This window comes from Hibiscus syriacus, unplaced genomic scaffold, assembly GCF_006381635.1.
Source record: "Hibiscus syriacus cultivar Baekdansim isolate YM2019G1 unplaced genomic scaffold, ASM638163v2 tig00110602_pilon, whole genome shotgun sequence".
NCBI classification, from domain to species: Eukaryota; Viridiplantae; Streptophyta; class Magnoliopsida; order Malvales; family Malvaceae; genus Hibiscus; species Hibiscus syriacus.
The window spans coordinates 540,304-560,260 of record NW_024062798.1 but is presented as its reverse complement, the minus strand read 5'-3'; the positions used below and the strand labels follow the sequence as shown (position 1 = coordinate 560,260).

General features: G+C 32.5%; 1 protein-coding gene, 1 long non-coding RNA gene and 2 pseudogenes across 2 annotated transcripts; 1 reads left to right on the top strand and 3 right to left on the bottom strand.

Moving 5' to 3' along the window:
• Positions 1–5,918: 5,918 nt before the first annotated feature.
• On the bottom strand, positions 5,919–7,407 carry LOC120135147 (adenylate isopentenyltransferase 5, chloroplastic-like). The gene is made up of 3 exons (XM_039151480.1): positions 7,354–7,407; positions 6,872–6,940; positions 5,919–6,788 (listed from the first exon to the last, which is right to left on the bottom strand). Exons 1-3 carry the CDS (start codon positions 7,405–7,407, stop codon positions 5,919–5,921), a joined length of 993 nt encoding a protein of 330 aa, XP_039007411.1.
• A 2,583-nt stretch (positions 7,408–9,990) lies between these two features.
• Positions 9,991–13,633, bottom strand: LOC120135146 (annotated as a pseudogene).
• A 74-nt stretch (positions 13,634–13,707) lies between these two features.
• LOC120135145 lies at positions 13,708–16,226 on the bottom strand (annotated as a pseudogene).
• A 1,643-nt stretch (positions 16,227–17,869) lies between these two features.
• LOC120134997 lies at positions 17,870–18,615 on the top strand. The gene is made up of 3 exons (XR_005517216.1): positions 17,870–17,974; positions 18,252–18,344; positions 18,499–18,615. It is a non-coding gene; the product is annotated as an uncharacterized LOC120134997 (long non-coding RNA).
• The last annotated feature ends 1,342 nt before the right edge of the window (positions 18,616–19,957 follow it).

The following is a 19,957-nucleotide window of genomic DNA, read 5'->3' as shown; positions in this document are numbered from 1 at the left end:
TTATATGACATCTAAAATAATAATATATCATACGTCATGTCATTTAAAATAACATGCATTACATCACTAAAATTAATAATATAACAAATGTTCATCGTTAGCTAAACATATGTCAAAAATATTATATCATTAAAATGTATTGATTATTAATTAACGAATATCTCTATCCAATAGAAATTATTTTGATCAAAACTTAAAATAATAGAATTAAAATGCTGAAAAAAAAATAACAACGAGGAGTAATCATTTACGCGAACGTTAAAAACTTATTTAATCATTATACCTTAATTCTAGTATAATTAATAGGACTACTACTATGTATACTTCCGATTGTCACCATACTATAATTAATTGTACCTCTTTTGAAAATCAGATCGGACCGGTCGGTTCAATCGGAAATCATTGTCTAGTCCGATTCAATCTAAATCGGTTGAATCGCTATTAGTGAACCGGTCAGAACCGCTGAACCGTTCGAACCAGACCGGTTGAAAACAGAAAAAAAAAACCGGAAAAATCAGAAATTTTGTTTTTTTTTTAAAAAAAAAAATTAAACCAAACGTCGTTTGTTAAACGAGCCAAGTCGAACTCGAGTATTGCTGAGCTCGACTCGAACTTGAAAACTTTAAAAATAAGCTCAACTCCACTCAAACTCACAAGTTAAAAATTATCAAGTTCAACTCGAACTCGAAATATAATATTAAAACTTGAACTCAAAAAGGCTTGAACTAAAAAAAATTAGAAGCTCAATTGAAACCTAAGATTCGAGCTTGATTGAAGTGAAAGAATAGTTCACTCAATGCTCACCAAAAGGCTCCATGATTTTGAATGCCAAATTACCTCTATTATTTATAGAAGTTAGTTGTGAGGCTCTTCTATGTTTCTTAGCAATGTGGGATTGTTTTGTTCTCATATTTTTACTTTTTAAACTTTTGGGATGCTTTTCTATGTTTCTTAGCCATGTGAGATTGTTTTAAAAAAAATAAACCAAACAATATCATTTGTTATGATTTTTTAGCCCCAAATTTATTTTTTAATTATAATTATATAATTATATTTATTATTTAATATGTTTTATCTTAAATATTATGTGTAGTTAATTTGAATCATTTTGTTTCACTTGATTTTATGGTTTTTAATTTATATATTATGACTTGCTTTGAATATGACTTGTGATATAAAATTATTTTTTATTAAATATTTTTGATATTTTTATGTAATTTTTTAAATAATTATGACATCGTCCGGTTCTTTCGACCGGTCGGACCGATTCGACCGATTAAACCAGTGAACCGGTAGCATGGCCGGTTCGCTAACCGGTCCGGTTCTAAAAACCATGAATTGTACTTGTAAATTGTATTCTTCTCTACTATTTAATGAAATCATCTTATACATATATTGAGTAAATTTTAGTCCATATAAATTTATCTAGTTTAAGATTTTGGAATTTAAAATTTGTTATTTAAGATTTAAATTTTTAATCTTAATATTAAAATAAAAATTATATAAAATAAATTTATGTAGTAAATAATAATACCTATTTTATTTGCATCCTCTTCAGCCTGGTCTAGTTTTGACCATGAGTCAACGCGGTCGATTTTCTCTAATCATCGAATCTCCAAATTCGGGTTGGCACGCCACTGGCCTTTGGGTAATGTATCAAATTTCAACTTGAAAATCATTTATAATAACAAAAATACCCAACTAATTAAAAAATTCGATCAAAAAGTTTAAAAATTATATTTATACAATTTCATCTCATTGAAAAACCCCTAATTTTGGTGTGTCCTTCATCTCTTTCTTTTTTATTTAATTGACAACGATATCAACTTTAATATTAGTTACTGACCGTCGGTATTTTTTTATTATCTTTTTTTATATTGTATATCTATTTTCTTTTGTTTTATTTGTTATTTTCAATAAGTTTGTCTATATGACATTTTTTTTTTTTATATATTTTGGTATGTTTTTCGATCGTTTGGTCATTTTTTTAGTGTTGGTTTGACTTCGTCACGACTGATAAGATGGTTTTATCTGATATCTTGTTGGTCATTCATGTTTTGGAGCTCGGATTGGATTTGGATACTCGATTTGTGTTTGTAAATAGCTTGTCGCGTTACTCGAGCCTGATTTGCGGTTTGTCAGTGGTCTTTCGATAGTTTGATCCTCTTTTAGATTCGTTTGCCAATTTGATCTGTTTGTATTTATTTTTATTCGAATTTATTGGTTAGATTTATAATCTTTCCTTGTATGATCATTATGTGATCTTAAGATCTTAAGTGCTAGTTTGTTTCAATGATTATAGAAACTTTTACTAATTATGTGTTTAATTTACTAAATTTCATCTTTATTGTAATTTGGGATATTTTTATTTTGATAAATTAGTTGATTATATATATATATATTATTCTATAGAAGATATATTTATTCAAATTTTAAATATTAAACTATCATGATTAAAATATTTAAAATCTAGGGTAAATTAAAATACTTGAACAAGGTGAACGAACAAATTCTACAAATTGAATTATTATGTAGTAAATTATGTAGAATTTAATATAAGACATAGAATAGTATTGAATATAATATAAAAATTAAATACATAATTTATACTAATAATTTATCCTTTCAAAAAATATATTTTCAAAAAATAATATAAAAAAATACGCAATATTTAATTTTTTTTAAACAAAATTTAAAACGCCACTAAAGTCACGCATTCCCTTAAATTGAAGGAATCATTATATATATATATACTGTAGAGATGTAAATTTTATTCGCATCTCCAAATATTTTATTTTGTTTCAATTTTGTCCTTAATCGTCAACTTGAAATCTTAACATGTAAAATAAGACCCGTGACAATTATTTTATCAAATACAATATATAATATAAGAATAATTCAGACAAAATGTCAATGAAAAGCTCATGTGGCATGTTACGTAACCCTTTAATTATTGAATAAAAATGCTTAATTATTTATTTAATAGTAGAATTGATTGAAATATATTAAAAGTTCTTTAAAATGTAATGTTATTCTCAAGAGGAATATATTTAAGTGGTGTAATTGAATTTTTGGGTTCGAATTCAAGTTCGGGTAAAAGGAAGAGGATGTAGGGCATTTTATGATATGAATTCGGACCTAAATTTAAGGTGTAATTGGATTTATTGATATGATTACGATATAATATTTATTGTTTAGGATATTATTTAATCGTTGATAATTTACGTACATAGTAAAATGCAGTTGCTCAAATTCAAGATCTATAGAGAAAACGATAATCTCTTTAGCTACTGATACTACTCGATGATTTATTTAATTTTTTATATCATATACAAATTGTACAAATTTAATTGAGCAAAATATTAAAGTAATTAGAGAAATGAAATAAAGGGAAAAGTAGCTTGGTCCCACTCGCACCCTATGGCCATCAAATTGCTGGGAAAGTGCCGGTGGGAACATTTCCATGACAATTCACAAGTAAGATGTTGCATATAATATGGAGCATTATTTTTATATATTTTTTCTAGAGAAAAGTGTTAGTTAGTTGGGTAGAGTACACCATAGGTCACTAAATTATATTAAAATAATCATTTTGGTCACTGAATTTTTTAAACTTACAAATAGTTATTAAATTTATTGAATTATTACAAAATAGTCATTAAATTTATCAATTTTTACAAAGTAATTATTAAACCAGATTGTCATAAAATTTATCAAACTTTTACACTTATTATAACATCGCAATGACCATTTTGTTATAGTTAAATGAATCTAATGATCATTTTATGACTTTTAAAAATTTAATGACTACAATTTTTATATCAAAGATAACTTGCCAATCCTATGCAAAAAAGGCTATGGTAATGTCACTAGTTGCATATACAAACATATATATCCTCAGAATAACAAAATCATTTTTATTAAAGAAAATTGTTATTATTTGTATTCATGTTGTATATAGTTGGAGGTACACTAGAAAGAGATAAATAAACTTTTAGTCTTTTAACTTAACATTTTTTCAATTTAGTCCTTAAACTCTTTTTGTTCACATTTTTTTTCAATGTAATGCCTTTTTGTTTATGGGTGGGGGGGAAAGTGAGTGAAATGCATGCATGCATGCATTCTGTTTGTTTCTTTATTGCTTTGTTAAAATACCCAAAAGGCAACTTACTTTTTCATCGTTCATCCTCTTTATTTCTCCAAGTTGGAAGCAAACGGAAACCTTATACCATCGCTTTAAAAAAAATCCGAAAATCGGTTCGAATCCATTCGAATCGAAAAATATTGCCTACATGTATACGGTATGGCATTGCAAGTTGTCTTTCATGGGGTGTTCATGAGAAGTCTATGAAACAAGATGGACCTCATGTTAAGTTTGGTTTGCAATAAGTTCTCTCTGGACCTCAAATTTCACTAGCTTAGCTTTCCACTCATTTAATAACATAATTAATTTTAATAATTTTTTTATAGTTTAATATTCATTACCCTGCTAATGGATTCTCGCATACTTAAGCATATTTAAATCCACGTCTTCAATACAATAGATTTTTACCCTAAACATGAGTTGAATCTACCCAAACCTAATTTTTCTTTATTAAAAAACTTGAATTTATCGAATTGAATCAAGGTAAAATTGGATCTATATTAAATTACCATTTCTACCCGTAGTGTGAACTCATCTCAAATGGCCTTAAATTTTCATCCAAGCCCATCATAGTGGGCTTATCCATTTTCCTACCAGCATATATATATAATTAGGACGTATTTATTTATTTGGGTTAACCAAACGAATGATCATTTATGTTTGTGTTTTGTCCACTTTTTTTTTACTAATTTTACAAAACATAATATATGGTCAATTTGGTTTTTATTTAATTCAGATATGGAGTATTATACACTAAGATACAAAATATATACATTATGTTGTTTATTTTAGACTAAGCATTGGTATTGGCTTAATAGTTAGGTACAGGGATGGACCAAGGAGGGCGAGTGGGGGCAGTCGCCTCATGAAATTTTAAAGTTTATATATTTTAGATTTTTTCTATTTATTTCTATTGAAAATATGTTTTCGTCCCCTGGAATTTTATAAGTTCAAGTTTGCCCCCTCTAGGATTTTAAAAGTTCAAGTTCACCCGAACATAAAATTTGTGTCCGTCCCTAAATGGGTACATAATTGATTTTCCAAGAGACCAAAGTTTGAATCCCTTTAGTCCCAATTTGCTTTGCTTTGTTTTTTTTTTCAACTAGAGGGTAACACGTGTAACTGTGAAATTTGACATCATTCGATTGAAGGATTAAATTTATTTTAATTTATTAAAAGTATGCCTGAATTGAGAGAATATGTAAATAATAAGGATCAAATGTGTGATTATTTAACAACAACTAACTCATAATGACTACATCTTAATTAAAAAAAATAAAAATGACTATTTTTGAAATCAATGAGGAAAACTGAATAAAACACAAACATAAATGATCAACCATATAATTAACCCGTTTTATTTTTTATATTTGATTATACTTTGGTCTCTGAAAATAGAACAACCCTGCATCGAGTTTGAAGAACATTTTGGGTGGGGATAAACACAAAATTTTATCTTAAAAGGACGAATCTCTAAAATTTTAGGAGAAAATAAGTTTATAAAATTTAAAAAAGGTGCAAAAACATAATTTTAATAAATATCAACGATAACATATTCAAAATAAATTCAAATAATAATATTAAGAAATTAAATTATAAACTTTACCTCGGATAATTTTAATTTTTTTAGTAATAAAAAACATAATCTAATAAACATAAATTATGATAGTATTTGTATTTCTTTTGTTTATTTTAACGCAAATAATTACTTTAATTTCAATTGTGGTCTGTTGTTAAATTGAGATAATTATCGAAAAATAATTTATAAAAACGTTTACTTTAAATAGCATTTCACTATATCCAAACTTTCCTTGAGCACCCCATGTTCCCATGCAATCTCAGCGTCTTGTCCAGATTTTTCATGCACGACGGTGGCATCGACCCTTTTCAGCTTCCAACCAAGCTCAATTTTCAGCCGTCGGATCTTCCCCAGCTGAGAATCGATCAACTTCAACGTGTTCTCTTTGATTTCGTCGATACAATTCGCAAGGATTTTCCCTTTCGTCGCTTCTTTGACGTTCTCATCGTCTTCCACCGTGAAGTAGGCCTCCATTTCTGGAACTCCGATAGCCCGTCTTATTCCCCGGGTGTAATCTCCGCCGCCGTCCCTGAACATTCCCCTAACCTCATCCACGAGTCCGGCGGCCACCATCTGGTCAACCCGTTCCCTCGCCCGGTTGTGCAAAACGATCGGCGAAACATCGACCCAGATGAAGCAGCAATCGAAACGGCGGCGGAAGTCGCCGTTCTCATCCTCCACTAGGTTTTCTATGTATGAATTGGATCCACCGGCGATGATCGGGACTTTGCCGTCGTTCAAAATATCCTCGATGGCTTCCGTTGCTCGGAGACGGAAGTCGGCGGCGGAGAAGTCTTGGTCGGGGTCGTCGAGGGTTCCGAGCAAGTGATGGCGTATGCCTTTAGCTTCTTCATCTGTGACTTTGTTTGTTATGATCTCCAGTCCTTTGTAAAGCTGAATCTTGTCCGAGTTGATGATTTCGCCATTGAAATGAATGGCGAGGTCGATGGCAAGCTTGGATTTTCCGGTGGCCGTCGCTCCCATAACGAAGATGACCTTTCTCTTATTCGTCTTCTTGTTTTCGGTGGAGCGCCCATTGCTGATGGTGTTAACCGCCATCCTTCGCTGCCACAATTAGTTACATATTAGGTCAAAAAGATTAAACTTTTAAATATTTTCCAGTGTATATATATATAAACGAAGATGACCTTTCTCTTATTCATCTTCTGGTTCCCAGTGGAGTGGCCATTGTTCATGGTTTTAAACTTCATGTTTGCCTGTCATAATAAGTTCACATGAATATTTATTAGTTACATATTAGGTCACAAAGATTATTAACTAACACCAAAAACCCGAAAACCAATTTGAATAAAAATGTTTAAATGATTTAGTAATTTATAATTTAAAATTCGATAGAAAAAAAATTCAAATCCGATCGATCAAAATTTAATCACAAAATTGAAATAAGAAAATCTTAAAAAAGTGGAAAATATTAATAAAATTAAAAATATTTCTAAATCAATTTCAATTTTAAATTTCGTATCGATTGAACTTTTAAATGTTTGTATAATTTTAAACTCGCAAATTTACGTGCACGAATAACCTAAAACTTTACAGATGATCATCTGAAGGAACATATATAAAAAATATAACTATTTTCAGCGTATTTATATATATACACAAAGATGACCTTTCTCCTATTCATCTTCTGGTTTCCAGTGGAGCTGCCATTGCAGGTGGTCATGTTTCTCTGCCATAATAACTTAACATGAATATTATTCATGAAGTAAATCAATAAAAAGTAATAATAATTCAATAAAGAAAATACGTTTTCTTGAATATTATTTAAATCAATAAATAATAATAATAATAATAATAATAATTGAAGGAAGAATCAAGAATAACCTGAAACTTTAGATGTAAAAAGATAGATGGATTGCATATTTTACACTGTAGATATGTATATATAGGCATGTCGTGGATTTGATTTCCATATGTGTTTTGCCACCCACCCCCAAAAAAATACCATATGTGAAGTCTACCAACCATCGTTTAATAAATATACCATATCTGAGTGAAGTCTACCATATCTTTATCCTTTTTGGATTTAATTTCCATTTCCATATTCTGTTTTTCCCTCTTAATGTTTTTTACATTACACTTTTATGTGTTTACCGTTAAAAAAATCGTTAAGTGACACGTATCACGTTTATATTTTTTTTTATCTTTTTTAAAAAATAAAATATTATTTAAAAATATTTTTTTAAAAATTTAAACGTGACATGCGTCACTTAACGGTTTTTTAGCAGTAGGTACATAAAATGTAACGGAAAAAACATTAGGTACCTATTTTTAATGAAAAACTCTTTAAACACTAAAAATTAATTTGATATATTGTTTAAGCACCTAAAATGTATTAAACCAATAAATTAATATTTTCTATCAGTTTTTAATTTTTGTACACTAAATCTAAATCATAAATATCGAATCTATAACTAAAATGAACATAATAGAACACTCAAATGAAAACCAAATCTATACATAAACAGAAACAAATCTTATAATACAACTTAATTGGAAATTGAATTAAAAAAATGTTTGACCAGAACAATAATAATATATGTAGTTGATGTATTTTTTTTTATTAAAATAGGTGCCTACCTAAAGTATTTTTTTTATTAAAATAGGTACCTGCCTAAAGTATTTTTTTTATTGTCCTCTGAGTTTCAAGGTTACGCTTTGACTTATCTTGGCCGACCCATGTCACACACCTGACTTTGGTGGATGAGTCTCTCACTACATACATAGGGACTCGAATTAGAGACATTGTTTAAGTGATATCAAGCTGCTTACTATTTGAACCAATCCCTGTTGGTGATACCTAAAGTATTTTTAAATAATGTCACGTGTTGAATTTTTAGAATTTAAATGAAAAAATTGAATACTTTAGGTGCATATTTCGATAAAAAATATTTTAGATACTCATTTTAATCAAAAATAACATTAAGAGCTTAATTTAACTTTAAAATACTTAATAAAAAATATATTTTTAAATACTTATTTATAATATAAATATTAAAAATTTAAATTACACTTAACAATTTATTCTTCTAGCTTAGAGGTTAACGTAAATGGTTACAATTATTACCATAAATAGGAATTATTATTGCAGATCACTAAACAATAGTAAAGAATAAAATAATAATATATTTATATAAAAAATTAAATAATGAAAATTATATGTAGAGAAGAAAAAAATTTCAAATTTCTCCTTAAAGTTACTATAACTATTGTGAATAAATTGCACATTTAGTACCTTAAACTTAATAAAGATGTGATATTATCTAATATAATAAAAATGTACTCCTCAAAACTTATATATCACATCAATTAAGTCATAATTCATTTACACCTCATTTTACATTATTAGATCAAACCCCAAAATTTCTACTCGAAGACTACTATGCAAATCGATTAAGAGTTAATTGTAACATATATCCCCGACTATGATTTTTATTTTAAATTGGTCCATAAACTTTTGAACATTTTAATTTCATCCCTAAACTATGACTCCCATTCTAAATTAGTCCCCAAACTTTTGAACATTTCAAATTCACCCTCAAACTGTGACCCTTATTCTAGATTAGTCCCCAAACTTTTAAATATTCCACTGATATCCCCATAAATCATTCAAAACTTCAAAGTTAAAATTAGAATATTTAAAAGCTTGGGGATCAATATAGAATGAAGGTTATAATTTGAGGATGAATTGGAATATTCAAAAGTTTGGAGAATAATTTAAAATGAAAACATAGTTTAAGGATGAAATTAGAATATTCAAAAGTTTAGGATTCACTTTGAAATGGAGAACAATGTTCAGGGACATATGGTACAATTAACTCATCAATTATTTCTATGCTTGGAATTTGTTCACACGCACCCTACTATATAATGTGTTGCTCTCAGTAGATAAGACTTGTTCTATCTATTTCCAGTTTCCCACCAAGCCTACAACACATTCATTACCTGTGATGATGAGGGATAGATGGAGAGGATGCTCGAGGCTATTACGTAACTGAAAATTTTAAATTCTCATATAATTCATAGATATTTTTTTTTTAATTTTTATTGATGATTTAATTTCACATGCCTTATCGTAAAAATACTCCGAACCTGTCACGATCGGATCCTTTCAAGGGTGTTCTCAGTTCTTCGCAAAAAATCGACCAGACAGTGCAAGGAATATGATTTCTCATTTCTTTTTATTTCCAGGAAGAAAAAAAATGATGGTTCAATACAAACCAGTTCTTCCTATCAAACAAGCACCCTTTTATCACTTCAACTACCAACAATATAGCCCCTCCCCTTATGCTTACAAATGGAATCCTTCTAACTTAATTACTGAAACTCGAATTTGTTTTTCGTAATCAGATGTTGGGATGGAGGAAATAAAGAAAAAATTCTATGAAAGATCGTAAATCCGTGTTTTGTTAGTAGGAATAACCTCAATAATCCATGCCACCGGTCATTGCCGAAACATCTTTCTCGTCCTTGGGAAGTTTGACTACAATGGCTTCGGTTGTTGTCATCAACGACGACACGCTGCATCAGAAAATAAACATACTCAGCTTGTGACTTTCAGGAATCTGGACCAGTAATGTGATTTTAGAAAACAGATTTACGGCTTACCTTGCAGCATCGACCAAAGCAGTTCTTATTACTTTCAATGGATCAACAATACCCGCCTTCACCATATCGACATATTCACCTGGTTATCGAGAAAAGATAAGATTATAAGCTATGCTAGTTTCAGTGAACAGTAAAAACATACGATGAACGTGTCTTCTAATAGATTCACATACCTTTGGCTGCATCATACCCGAGATCAGGGTTATCCTGCTCCAACAGCTTACCGACAATAACGGCCCCTTCAACTCCAGCGTTTGAAGCAATTGTGGTACAGCTGTCTGCAACAGAAAATTCATTCATAAGGGAGAACGAAACTTCACACATCAAAATCGCCAGTATTTCAAAACTTTATGGTGGAAGAAAGGTCCAAACTTTTCAACAGTATAACGAAAAATAGAATTTTAAGAATTTGACCAATTCAACAAGGAGACAAGTTTACAAACCCTTAGAGCTTTCTGGATAATTTGAACACCAATCTTCTGGTCAAAGTTGGCTGTAGGTAGCTTGTCCAACTCCTTCGATGCATACAAAAGAGCAACGCCACCACCTAGATGGTAAATTCCTTAGTAACTTTCCACGATATTCGAAGTTTAAACTGAAACTTCATGAAAAGCAATTATGGCTTTAGTTATTTACCTGGCACAATACCATCTTCTACTGCTGCATTTGTAGCATTTAATGCATCTGTAACTCTATCCTTCTTCTCGCCAACTTCAGCCTCACTAGCTCCTCCGATCTACAAAGTCCAACAAATTCCGAGCTTCGTTAACTCCATTTAAGCAGGCGGCAAATTGGAAAAGAACAGCCATTGCATTTCTCAGTTGACAAGTTAAAAAAGAAGATAACTACAAGGAACAATACCTTCAACACAGCTACACCACCGGAAAGTTTTGCCAATCTCTCTTGCAACTTCTCCTTATCATAATCAGATGTGCTCAATTCAATTGCTGACCTAATCTGTTAGTGTGAAAGACATGTTATAATTTTGATCAACGAAATCAAGTAGAGTTCAAGAATCAAAATATGGCTAAAACAATTGTCTGTAAAAGAAAAATACCTGTTCGCATCTTACTTCGATGGATTTCTTGTCACCGTTCCCATCGAGAATAACAGTGTCATCCTTTGAGACAGTAACCTTTAACAGCCAAAAGTAAAAGAATCATGCATCAAAAAAGATTCCCATTACCCGTACACATAAAAAGGGATTCGATAGTGTTTTCTGAACTGATGAGCTTGCTCTAGGAAAACGATGGAAATATCACATTGTGCAAAGACTTCTGTGTCCAAATTATGGATAGTACCTTTTTGCAAGTGCCAAGCATTCCCAGATCCCTTTTCAAGGTTCATGCCAAGTTCTTCAGTTATAATCTGACAGGGACGAAACAGATATCATCGTCAAGAAAATTTCAGAGGAACAATATGATACAAACAAGACTATCACATAGCAGAAAGACGAAGTTGCCCTACCTCTCCTCCTGTGAGGACAGCAAGATCATGTAGACTAGCCTTTCTGTTTTCTCCAAAACCAGGGGCTTTGATGGCACAGACCTGCACCCATAAATATTCCAGAAAATGAAGTGACTCAAATAAGTCAATGTGAAAGAAAGATTCATAAGGCTGATCATCAAACCTTGATTCCAACACGAAGCTTGTTAAGAATGAGTGTGGCCAGTGCTTCGCTCTCTACATCTTCAGCTACAATCAACAAGGGCCTTTGTCTCTGAACAAATATAGCATAGAAGATTATTACAAATGAAATATAGAAGCTAACTTCAGAAGTTCTGATAGTCTCAGAAAGAAAAACAGTCTTAATGAATGATGATTAATCAAAACGAAGTTAGGTAGAATGGTCATAAAGCATGAGTTGTTCAGAATTCGCTTACCTTTAAAGCCAACTCTAGTACTTTCACAACAGCATTCAAGCTAGATATTTCTTCTCATGAATTAGGATAAGAGGATCGTCTAATTCCTAACATAACACAATGAATAGAATCAGCACGATATCATGGTCAAGCCTCAAAGTCTTAGATTTTCCAGGTCAGCCAATGGAGAAAATGTTACTTACACATTTTTGGTTCTTCGTATTAGTGATGAAATATGGGGATATGTAGCCCCCGTCCAGCTTCATGCCCTCAACAACTTCCAACTCGTTAAATAGTGTTTTCCCATCCTGCAAAGGTTTAGCCCGCAGTAAGACATTGCATCTTGTATAAAACAGTTCACAATAATTAATTTATGGCAAGCACGATACGACAGGACTGAACCTGAATTGTTATCACCCCTTCTTTGCCAACCTTCTCCATGGCCTTTGCAATTAACTCACCAATTTCCTTCTCTCCATTAGCCGATATTGTTCCAACCTATTACAAAAAATTTAAGTCGAAGCCTTAACAGATTAATGTTTACCGCCATTTTGGTTTTGATTGTAAAGTACTGCATTATTCCGACTGCAATAAGCTTTTGATGGAAAAACTTTCAATGGTAAAACAACCTGAGCTATCTCTTCTGATGTGCTAATCATCTGTGCCCGGCTTTTCAAGTTTGTTACAACAGCATCAACCGCCATTGTTATGCCACGCCTTAGGTCCATTGCATTCATTCCTGCAGCAACAGACTTGCATCCTTCGGTAAAAATTGCTCGTGTAAGCACCGTTGCACACGTAGTCCCTGAAAAAGATGTCAATAAATTCACGACTCAACTCTCTACATAAAAACTACATACATGAACTCGAATATGAAGGTGCAGGCTGAATGATTTAATACAGACAAAAAGGATGCATCTAAACTAGATTTAAAGATCAATAACCACAAGTATCTAAAAAAGATTCGATGATTTCAAACGAACTTTATTTTCTTACCATCACCCGCTGTATCATTAGTGGCATTTGCAACTTGTTTCACAAGACTCGCACCCACGTTCTTGACTTTGTCTTTGAATTCAATGCTCTTCGCAACAGTTGCACCATCTTTAGTCACTTTGGGGGCACCATAACTTTGTTCGATAACCACATTACGCCCCTAAAGTGAATTAAAAAAATGACATTCAACAATAGTTTCATCGCACTAAACCGTTTCAATCAATGATTAACCTCGAAACATTGAACTAATACATAAGACTGAAAATGGTGAATACTGAATATTGGATTTACCTTATGACTCATGGTTACTCTAACAGCATCAGCAAGCTCTTCAACACCTTTAAGCATCAAAGCTCGAGCTTCAACCCCAAATTTAATATCTTTTGCTGCATATCTCCTATTCCAATTCGATCTACTACCAATCTAACTGAATCATGAAGTGTTGAAATTTAAGGAATATAAATGAGGACGGCTAGAAAAGATGATAATATGAAGTTTCAGGTTAGGAATGAAGGTAACTTACAGTCATAGGCTACGAACGGCAAAGGGACAAGATATAGACAGTTCCTGAAAGCCACGGCAGCTGTTCTCCGACCTGAAGCATCCGCAAGTGAAAACATCTTGTACCTGAAAATATAAGGAAGCATAGAAAATGAAGTGCAGGGAGGGGGAGAAAGGCCTAATCAGTTGCATTAAGAACTGACAATTCACGTGCAAATGCATGGACATATCTTACATCTTATTCATGAAGAATCATCCCTAATGACTCTTCTGAAAATCTAAACTAAATATATTATTATTTCAGAAAAAAGGTAATGTTCCCATTCTCTTAAGTCAGCATTGGAGATACTTAAAGATCATTTCTCGAAGCCAAACCTAAATTTCAACACAAGACTAAAGGAAAAAGGCAGAAACAGAAATTATCAATTTCCTGTGCATAAAGAAAATAAACAGCTGTTATGTTGAAGGGAAAAAGTACTAAAATGCTTACCCTCCTGCAGCATAGTCATCACGACACAAGTATGCTAGGGCCATAAAATGGGGTATTTGCCAGAAGTAGAGAGCTGCTGGAAGAATTAATCAATTGAGAGATATCTCACCGGAAGCAGCAGCCCATCTAAAAAGTCGGAACAGAAAATAAATAAATAGACGACTGAATACGTTCAAAGAAACTCAAATCGAACTTCTATAGGGTCCTCTATAACCTCTCAACACGCAGTACATATATGTATTAAATCTACAAGAGAGGTTCCACATCTGTTGGGGATCATCTATTCTTTATCCTTCATTTCAAGAAGAATAGGAAAAGGAAGAGGAGGAGAAGAAGATAAAAAAATATAGACAGCACAAGGCAAGTAATTTATCATAAGGACCACATAATATACACAGCATATTGCTGGAGTTCAATACAATAACTTTTAGTTCCAAACTTTTTGTCTATCACACACAAAATTTAACAGGCATGGAAATACTTGACATGGTTTACTACCATACCAAACATCAAAAATAGCAACTAGAAAAGTAAAATTTCTTAGATAGTCATCACAATAATTAAATTTAAGGACAAAATTACCCCAGAAGAGGATGAATAGCACCGATAATAGCTCCAACCCATGTGTTAACAGGGTGAATCTGCTTCAATGGAGTATACACAAATGCGTACAAAATAAGATTGGAAGCTGCAAGGCCGGCCGCCAACATATTAGCCTGCAATAACCTTGTGGCAGCAGCAACATTAGTCACTAAGTTGACATCATTTTAAGCATTGGGTAAAGCTAAAAATATCACATTTTGAAATTAAAGAAATAAAGAAAAGCGAGTGAATTGATCTGGCCACCTTGCATGCCAACATAGCAGTGCCAGCAAGTCCAACAGAAGATGCCCAAGTGACTGCATGTGGCATTGTAATGCGTCCTGAAGGTAGAGGTCTTAGCCTTGTTCGCTTCATTTTGGCATCATTATTTATCTCAAAAACCTGAAGGCATGAATACCATTGGTTACTGAAATGCCAGTCAATCTAGTTAATTCATGAAAGTAACTTAAAATACAACCACCATGCAACATCACATCCTTGCAACATTAACCAACTCAAATGTAATAAAAACATAGTGTTCAAGAAAGAAGGTAAAAGGAAATTACATTTCTTTACAAAACATACTTCCAAATATCTAAGAAAGAACAATTTTATCAAACATCTAAGAACACTTAACTCCTCAAGAAAACATTATTAAATGTGACTTTGTTTCGGAAAAAAACCCCTATCAGTTAGCACTCTTGCAAGTATAAATAACTTTGATAATTCAATCAGATCAATCAAAACTTTAATTCAGATTTCTCGAATTCTAAAATTGCGCATAACAAAGCATTCAATGAAAACAACCAAAGATTTAAAAGACAACCTGATTCAACGAATTCGCCGAAGCAGCAACCAGCATGATTCCAGCACAAGTACAACAAAGACCCGCCACATCAACGGCGTTTCCACTCCCTATCACATATCCAGTCCCAGAAGTCGCCACCACCAGCATACTAGTAAATCGAACAACCCAAAAAAGTCAACATTTTTAATCAAATCCGTCAAAAAATGCCTAAAAAAATCATGATTGAGGTTTGACCTGAGACGAGCCTTGGAGAGCTCCCAGTAACACCGACCGTAGTGACGCATCACTAGCTCTGAAACTCAAGGGCCGAAAGGCATCGGATTTGTTAGCGAGAAACCCTAGCTTCAAAACGGAGTCCGATGAGGGAGTCGGTGAAGTCGCCGCCGATGAGGAGTAGAAGCGTTGATGAGAAGGAGAAAGTGTGTGGTCTACGACGACGTTTGGAGTGAAAATTGAGAAATCAGATGTGTAATGGAAGTAATTGAAATTGGTAGAGGAAGAAGAAGAAGATAGAAGCTTAATGTGGCGGAGTTTCGCCACATGATTTTGTTCTTTCTCCTAAGAGATTTATCGAAGTGAAACTCCTGAAGAAAAATTTGGGGATTTTAGATGTTCATTTTGGGTTGTCGAGTCGATGGACGTCGCCCGTGGAAGTCTTCAAGGTGATCAGCTTTTATTAGGTAACGAATTATTCGAATTAATTTCTATTATAATATATAATTTTAAAAGTTTTAGATTATATTTGGAGATTTTTTTTTTTTTTTGGATGAAATGACTTTTGTATTTGTATGTGATAAAAAAAATAAGTGAATTGAAAATTTTGAGTCAAACAACTTCGGTAACAATGGTGGTTGATGACAATCGACAGTCATAGTGGACTGGGGCATATAATAAGAGATTTTATCAGATTCAAAGATTAAATTGATTTTTATATGAAATTTAAGAATCAAATTTATATTTTTATTTAAAATTGATTAATTAAAATAATATTTTATCTATTTTAACACTTCTGTTTCATGCATCTACTTATCAGTTATCAGGGTCGGTCCTAAGCTCAGGTGAATGCGACCGCTTAGGCCCAGGTTTAGAGGGGTATTCTTCCCAAACATTTTTAACCACGCAAATCACAAAATCACGTACGAGATGTGAAAATAAAGCTCTTCGGAAGCTTGAAGCAAGATAATGATGATGATCGCACCGAATGGGAAACATTAGCTCAATCTCTCAGGGTAAGAGCTTTCTCCTTTCTTTACTTCAGGTTTATTCTATCCAAAGAGTTGAAGAAATGCTTCTTTATTAGTCATCATCCTCTCTCCCTAAGCATTACTTTCGCCACTTTCTGTCGAAGTGTTTATAAGTCTATAATCCTAGTCTAGCTTATAGGCTTTATTAGCAAATTGGCCCCTAAACTATACCCCAATTCCCAGATTTGTACCGATTTTTTTGGGTCAGAAGTGGTGCCTAAACTATAATTTTTTCTCATTTTACCCCCAAAAGGCGTATGACATCTGTTAAGAATGTGTCATGTTCGTATTGGCTGTTTTTAGGGTAATCTGGGAGCACATTGAGAGTTCTGACAAAAACGTTTCAGTACATCTAGGAATCTGAAAAGTTCAGGGACCAATTTACTAATGGAGCCAGCATATGTCGGATTGAGTGTTTTGTTTGTTTCCTGATAGTGGTATGCTTGTAGCAATGTAATAGGTAGGAATAAGTTGTGAAAAATTTATGTATAGCTATTCCTAAAAAATGATTTGCAGCACCCAAGTTAATTAGCTTTTCAAGAACTAGCTGATCATTGTTGTATAACTGTTTAAATGGTTGTCAAACATGGTGGAGAAAGTTTTGTGCCCTCCATTTTTAGCCAGGTTTATTCTTTAATGGGAGAAGTGTGTGATTGTAGCTTGTTCCAGCGAATTGTGTTTTAATTGGCAAATGATTCCTGAAACTAGATGCAAATACCTCTAAATCTAGGGCTGGATATTGCAAGAATATTCTCCATTTAGTAGTTTGAAACTGCTCGACTTAGGCTGTCACTAGTGCTATGTACCTATTTTAATATGTATCATGTGTTCCTTGGCAGTCTGAGTACCCTAAGTACACTCCACTGCTTGCAAAGATCTTGGAAGGTTTTCTTTCGTGAAGCAATAGTGGGGGCAAAATCGATCATTACAAAGAGGCGAGTCGTATGAAAAGCAGATTTTGGAATGAGAATACCGATGACTCACTTGAGTGGTATGAATGTTTGCTTTCCTTAACTAGATTACATCACTGAACTTTGCAGGTTATAAGTGCAGCAAATGAGGTGGTTGATAGTATTGACAGAGATGAATTGGCAAAATTCTTTTCACTTAAATGTGATCCTGAGGATGAAGATGCAGAGGTCCGATTTTAAATTGTCAAATTGCCCTTCCATCTGCCCTTTTCATTATTTCGCTCTTACTATGCTGGACATCCTCTTAGTAAATTCAGCAAAGTGATGTTTTAAGTAAAATGTATAATTTTCTTGATTTTTGTTTTTCAATGTTCATGATGGTCTTCAATGTGTTTCTTGTGCTGCAATCTCATTTATGCTTTTGTGTTGCCCTTCTAGTGCATTACTAGCTGTTTTGCAATTGTGGTTTACACACTAAGTTCCGACCCGTCTCTTTTTCCCCCAGAAAATTAAGAATAAGATGGAGACAACTCGTGATCAACTAGCAGAGGCACTTTACCAAAAAGGACTGGCGATGGCTGAGATTGAATCTGTAAAGGTAATGATTGGTTCTTCAATTTGACGGGGTTGATTAAATTCTTTTATTGAAGAATGGGATGGTATGCCATATCTGCAATTGTTTGATACTGATATCAACATGGTTATGGGAGTTTATGCATTAGAAATTAAAACAATGATCATTGCCATTACAGGGTGAGAAAGCTGGGGGCTCTGATCAGCCAGACTTATTCGAGGAGAACTTTAAAGAACTGACAAAATGGGTAGATATAAAGTCATCTAAATATGGCACCGTCTAATTTGTTTGGCGTTTAATTGTAATAGAATCTACTCGTATAATTTTTAATGAAAAAATTTGTTTGGCGTTTACCGAAATTTATTCTTGAATTTTAAATTATTTTTTTAAGGGTCATTATCTCTTATTTTGCCTAGGGCCGTTAAAATGTCAGGACCGGCCCTATCAGTTATCAAGTGGTTTTGGTTTTGGTAGTGTGTTTCATGTGTCTACTTATGCACGTATTTGATAATTTGCATCTTTACTCATATACCTGTTAACCAGAAAACTCGGTACAAAAAACATTAAAACTTCATGAGATTCACACACCACTTCTCTTTGCAGTGGTTCTCTTTGGTTGCAACACAATGGTCAATCATACATTGGATGCAGCTCTGGTTTGCTCTGCGTTGTAACATCCTGTGCTGTGTATGTGTTGATTTGCATTGCAGAGCTTGTGTTCTTTGCTTCATAAAGTCTACGTACAGTGACAGACGTAAGATTTTATATTGAGGGGAGAATTTAAATTTTTAAAATTTTAAGAGGTTAGACTTGAATTTATAAAAATGTAAGAAACGAAAACAATTTTTTAATAAGAATACATAAAAAAATTCAAGAGGTCCCTATCCATCCCCCTCGATATTATTATTTAAAAATTCACTTAAGATTAAAAAAAATTCACTTAAGATGACGTCATCAATTAATCAATTTCCTTTTTATAATTGACAATTAATTTGTATCTTTAAAGTCTAATCCTCTGTTTTGAAAACCGGATCGGACAGGCCGGTTTAATCAGAAATCGTTGTTAAGTCCGGTTTAATCTAAACCGGTTGAATCGTTATTAGTGAACCGGCTAGAACCGTTGAACCGTTCGAACCGGACCGGCTGAAAACCGAAAAAAATCGGGAAAAACCGGGATTTTTGTTTTTTTTTTAAAAAAAAAAACAAAAACCAAACAACGTCGTTTGTTAAACGAGCCAAGTCGAACTCGAGTATTGCTGAGCTCGACTCGAACTTGAAAACTTTAAAAGTAAGCTCAACTCAACTCAAACTCACAAGCTAAAAATTATCAAGTTCAACTCAAACTCGAAATATAATATTGAAACTTGAACTCAAAAAGGCTTGAACTCAAAAAAAATTAGAAGCTCGATTGAAGCCTAAAATTCGAGCTTGATTGAAGTGAAAGAATATTTATATAATTATAGTTATATAATTTTGTTATGATTTTTTTAACCCCAAATTTATTTTTTAATTATAGTTATATAATTATATTTGTTATTTAATATGTTTTACCTTAAAATATTATGTTGTAGTTAATTTGAATCATTTTATTTCACTTGATTTTATGATTTTTAACTTATATATGTTATGACTTGCTT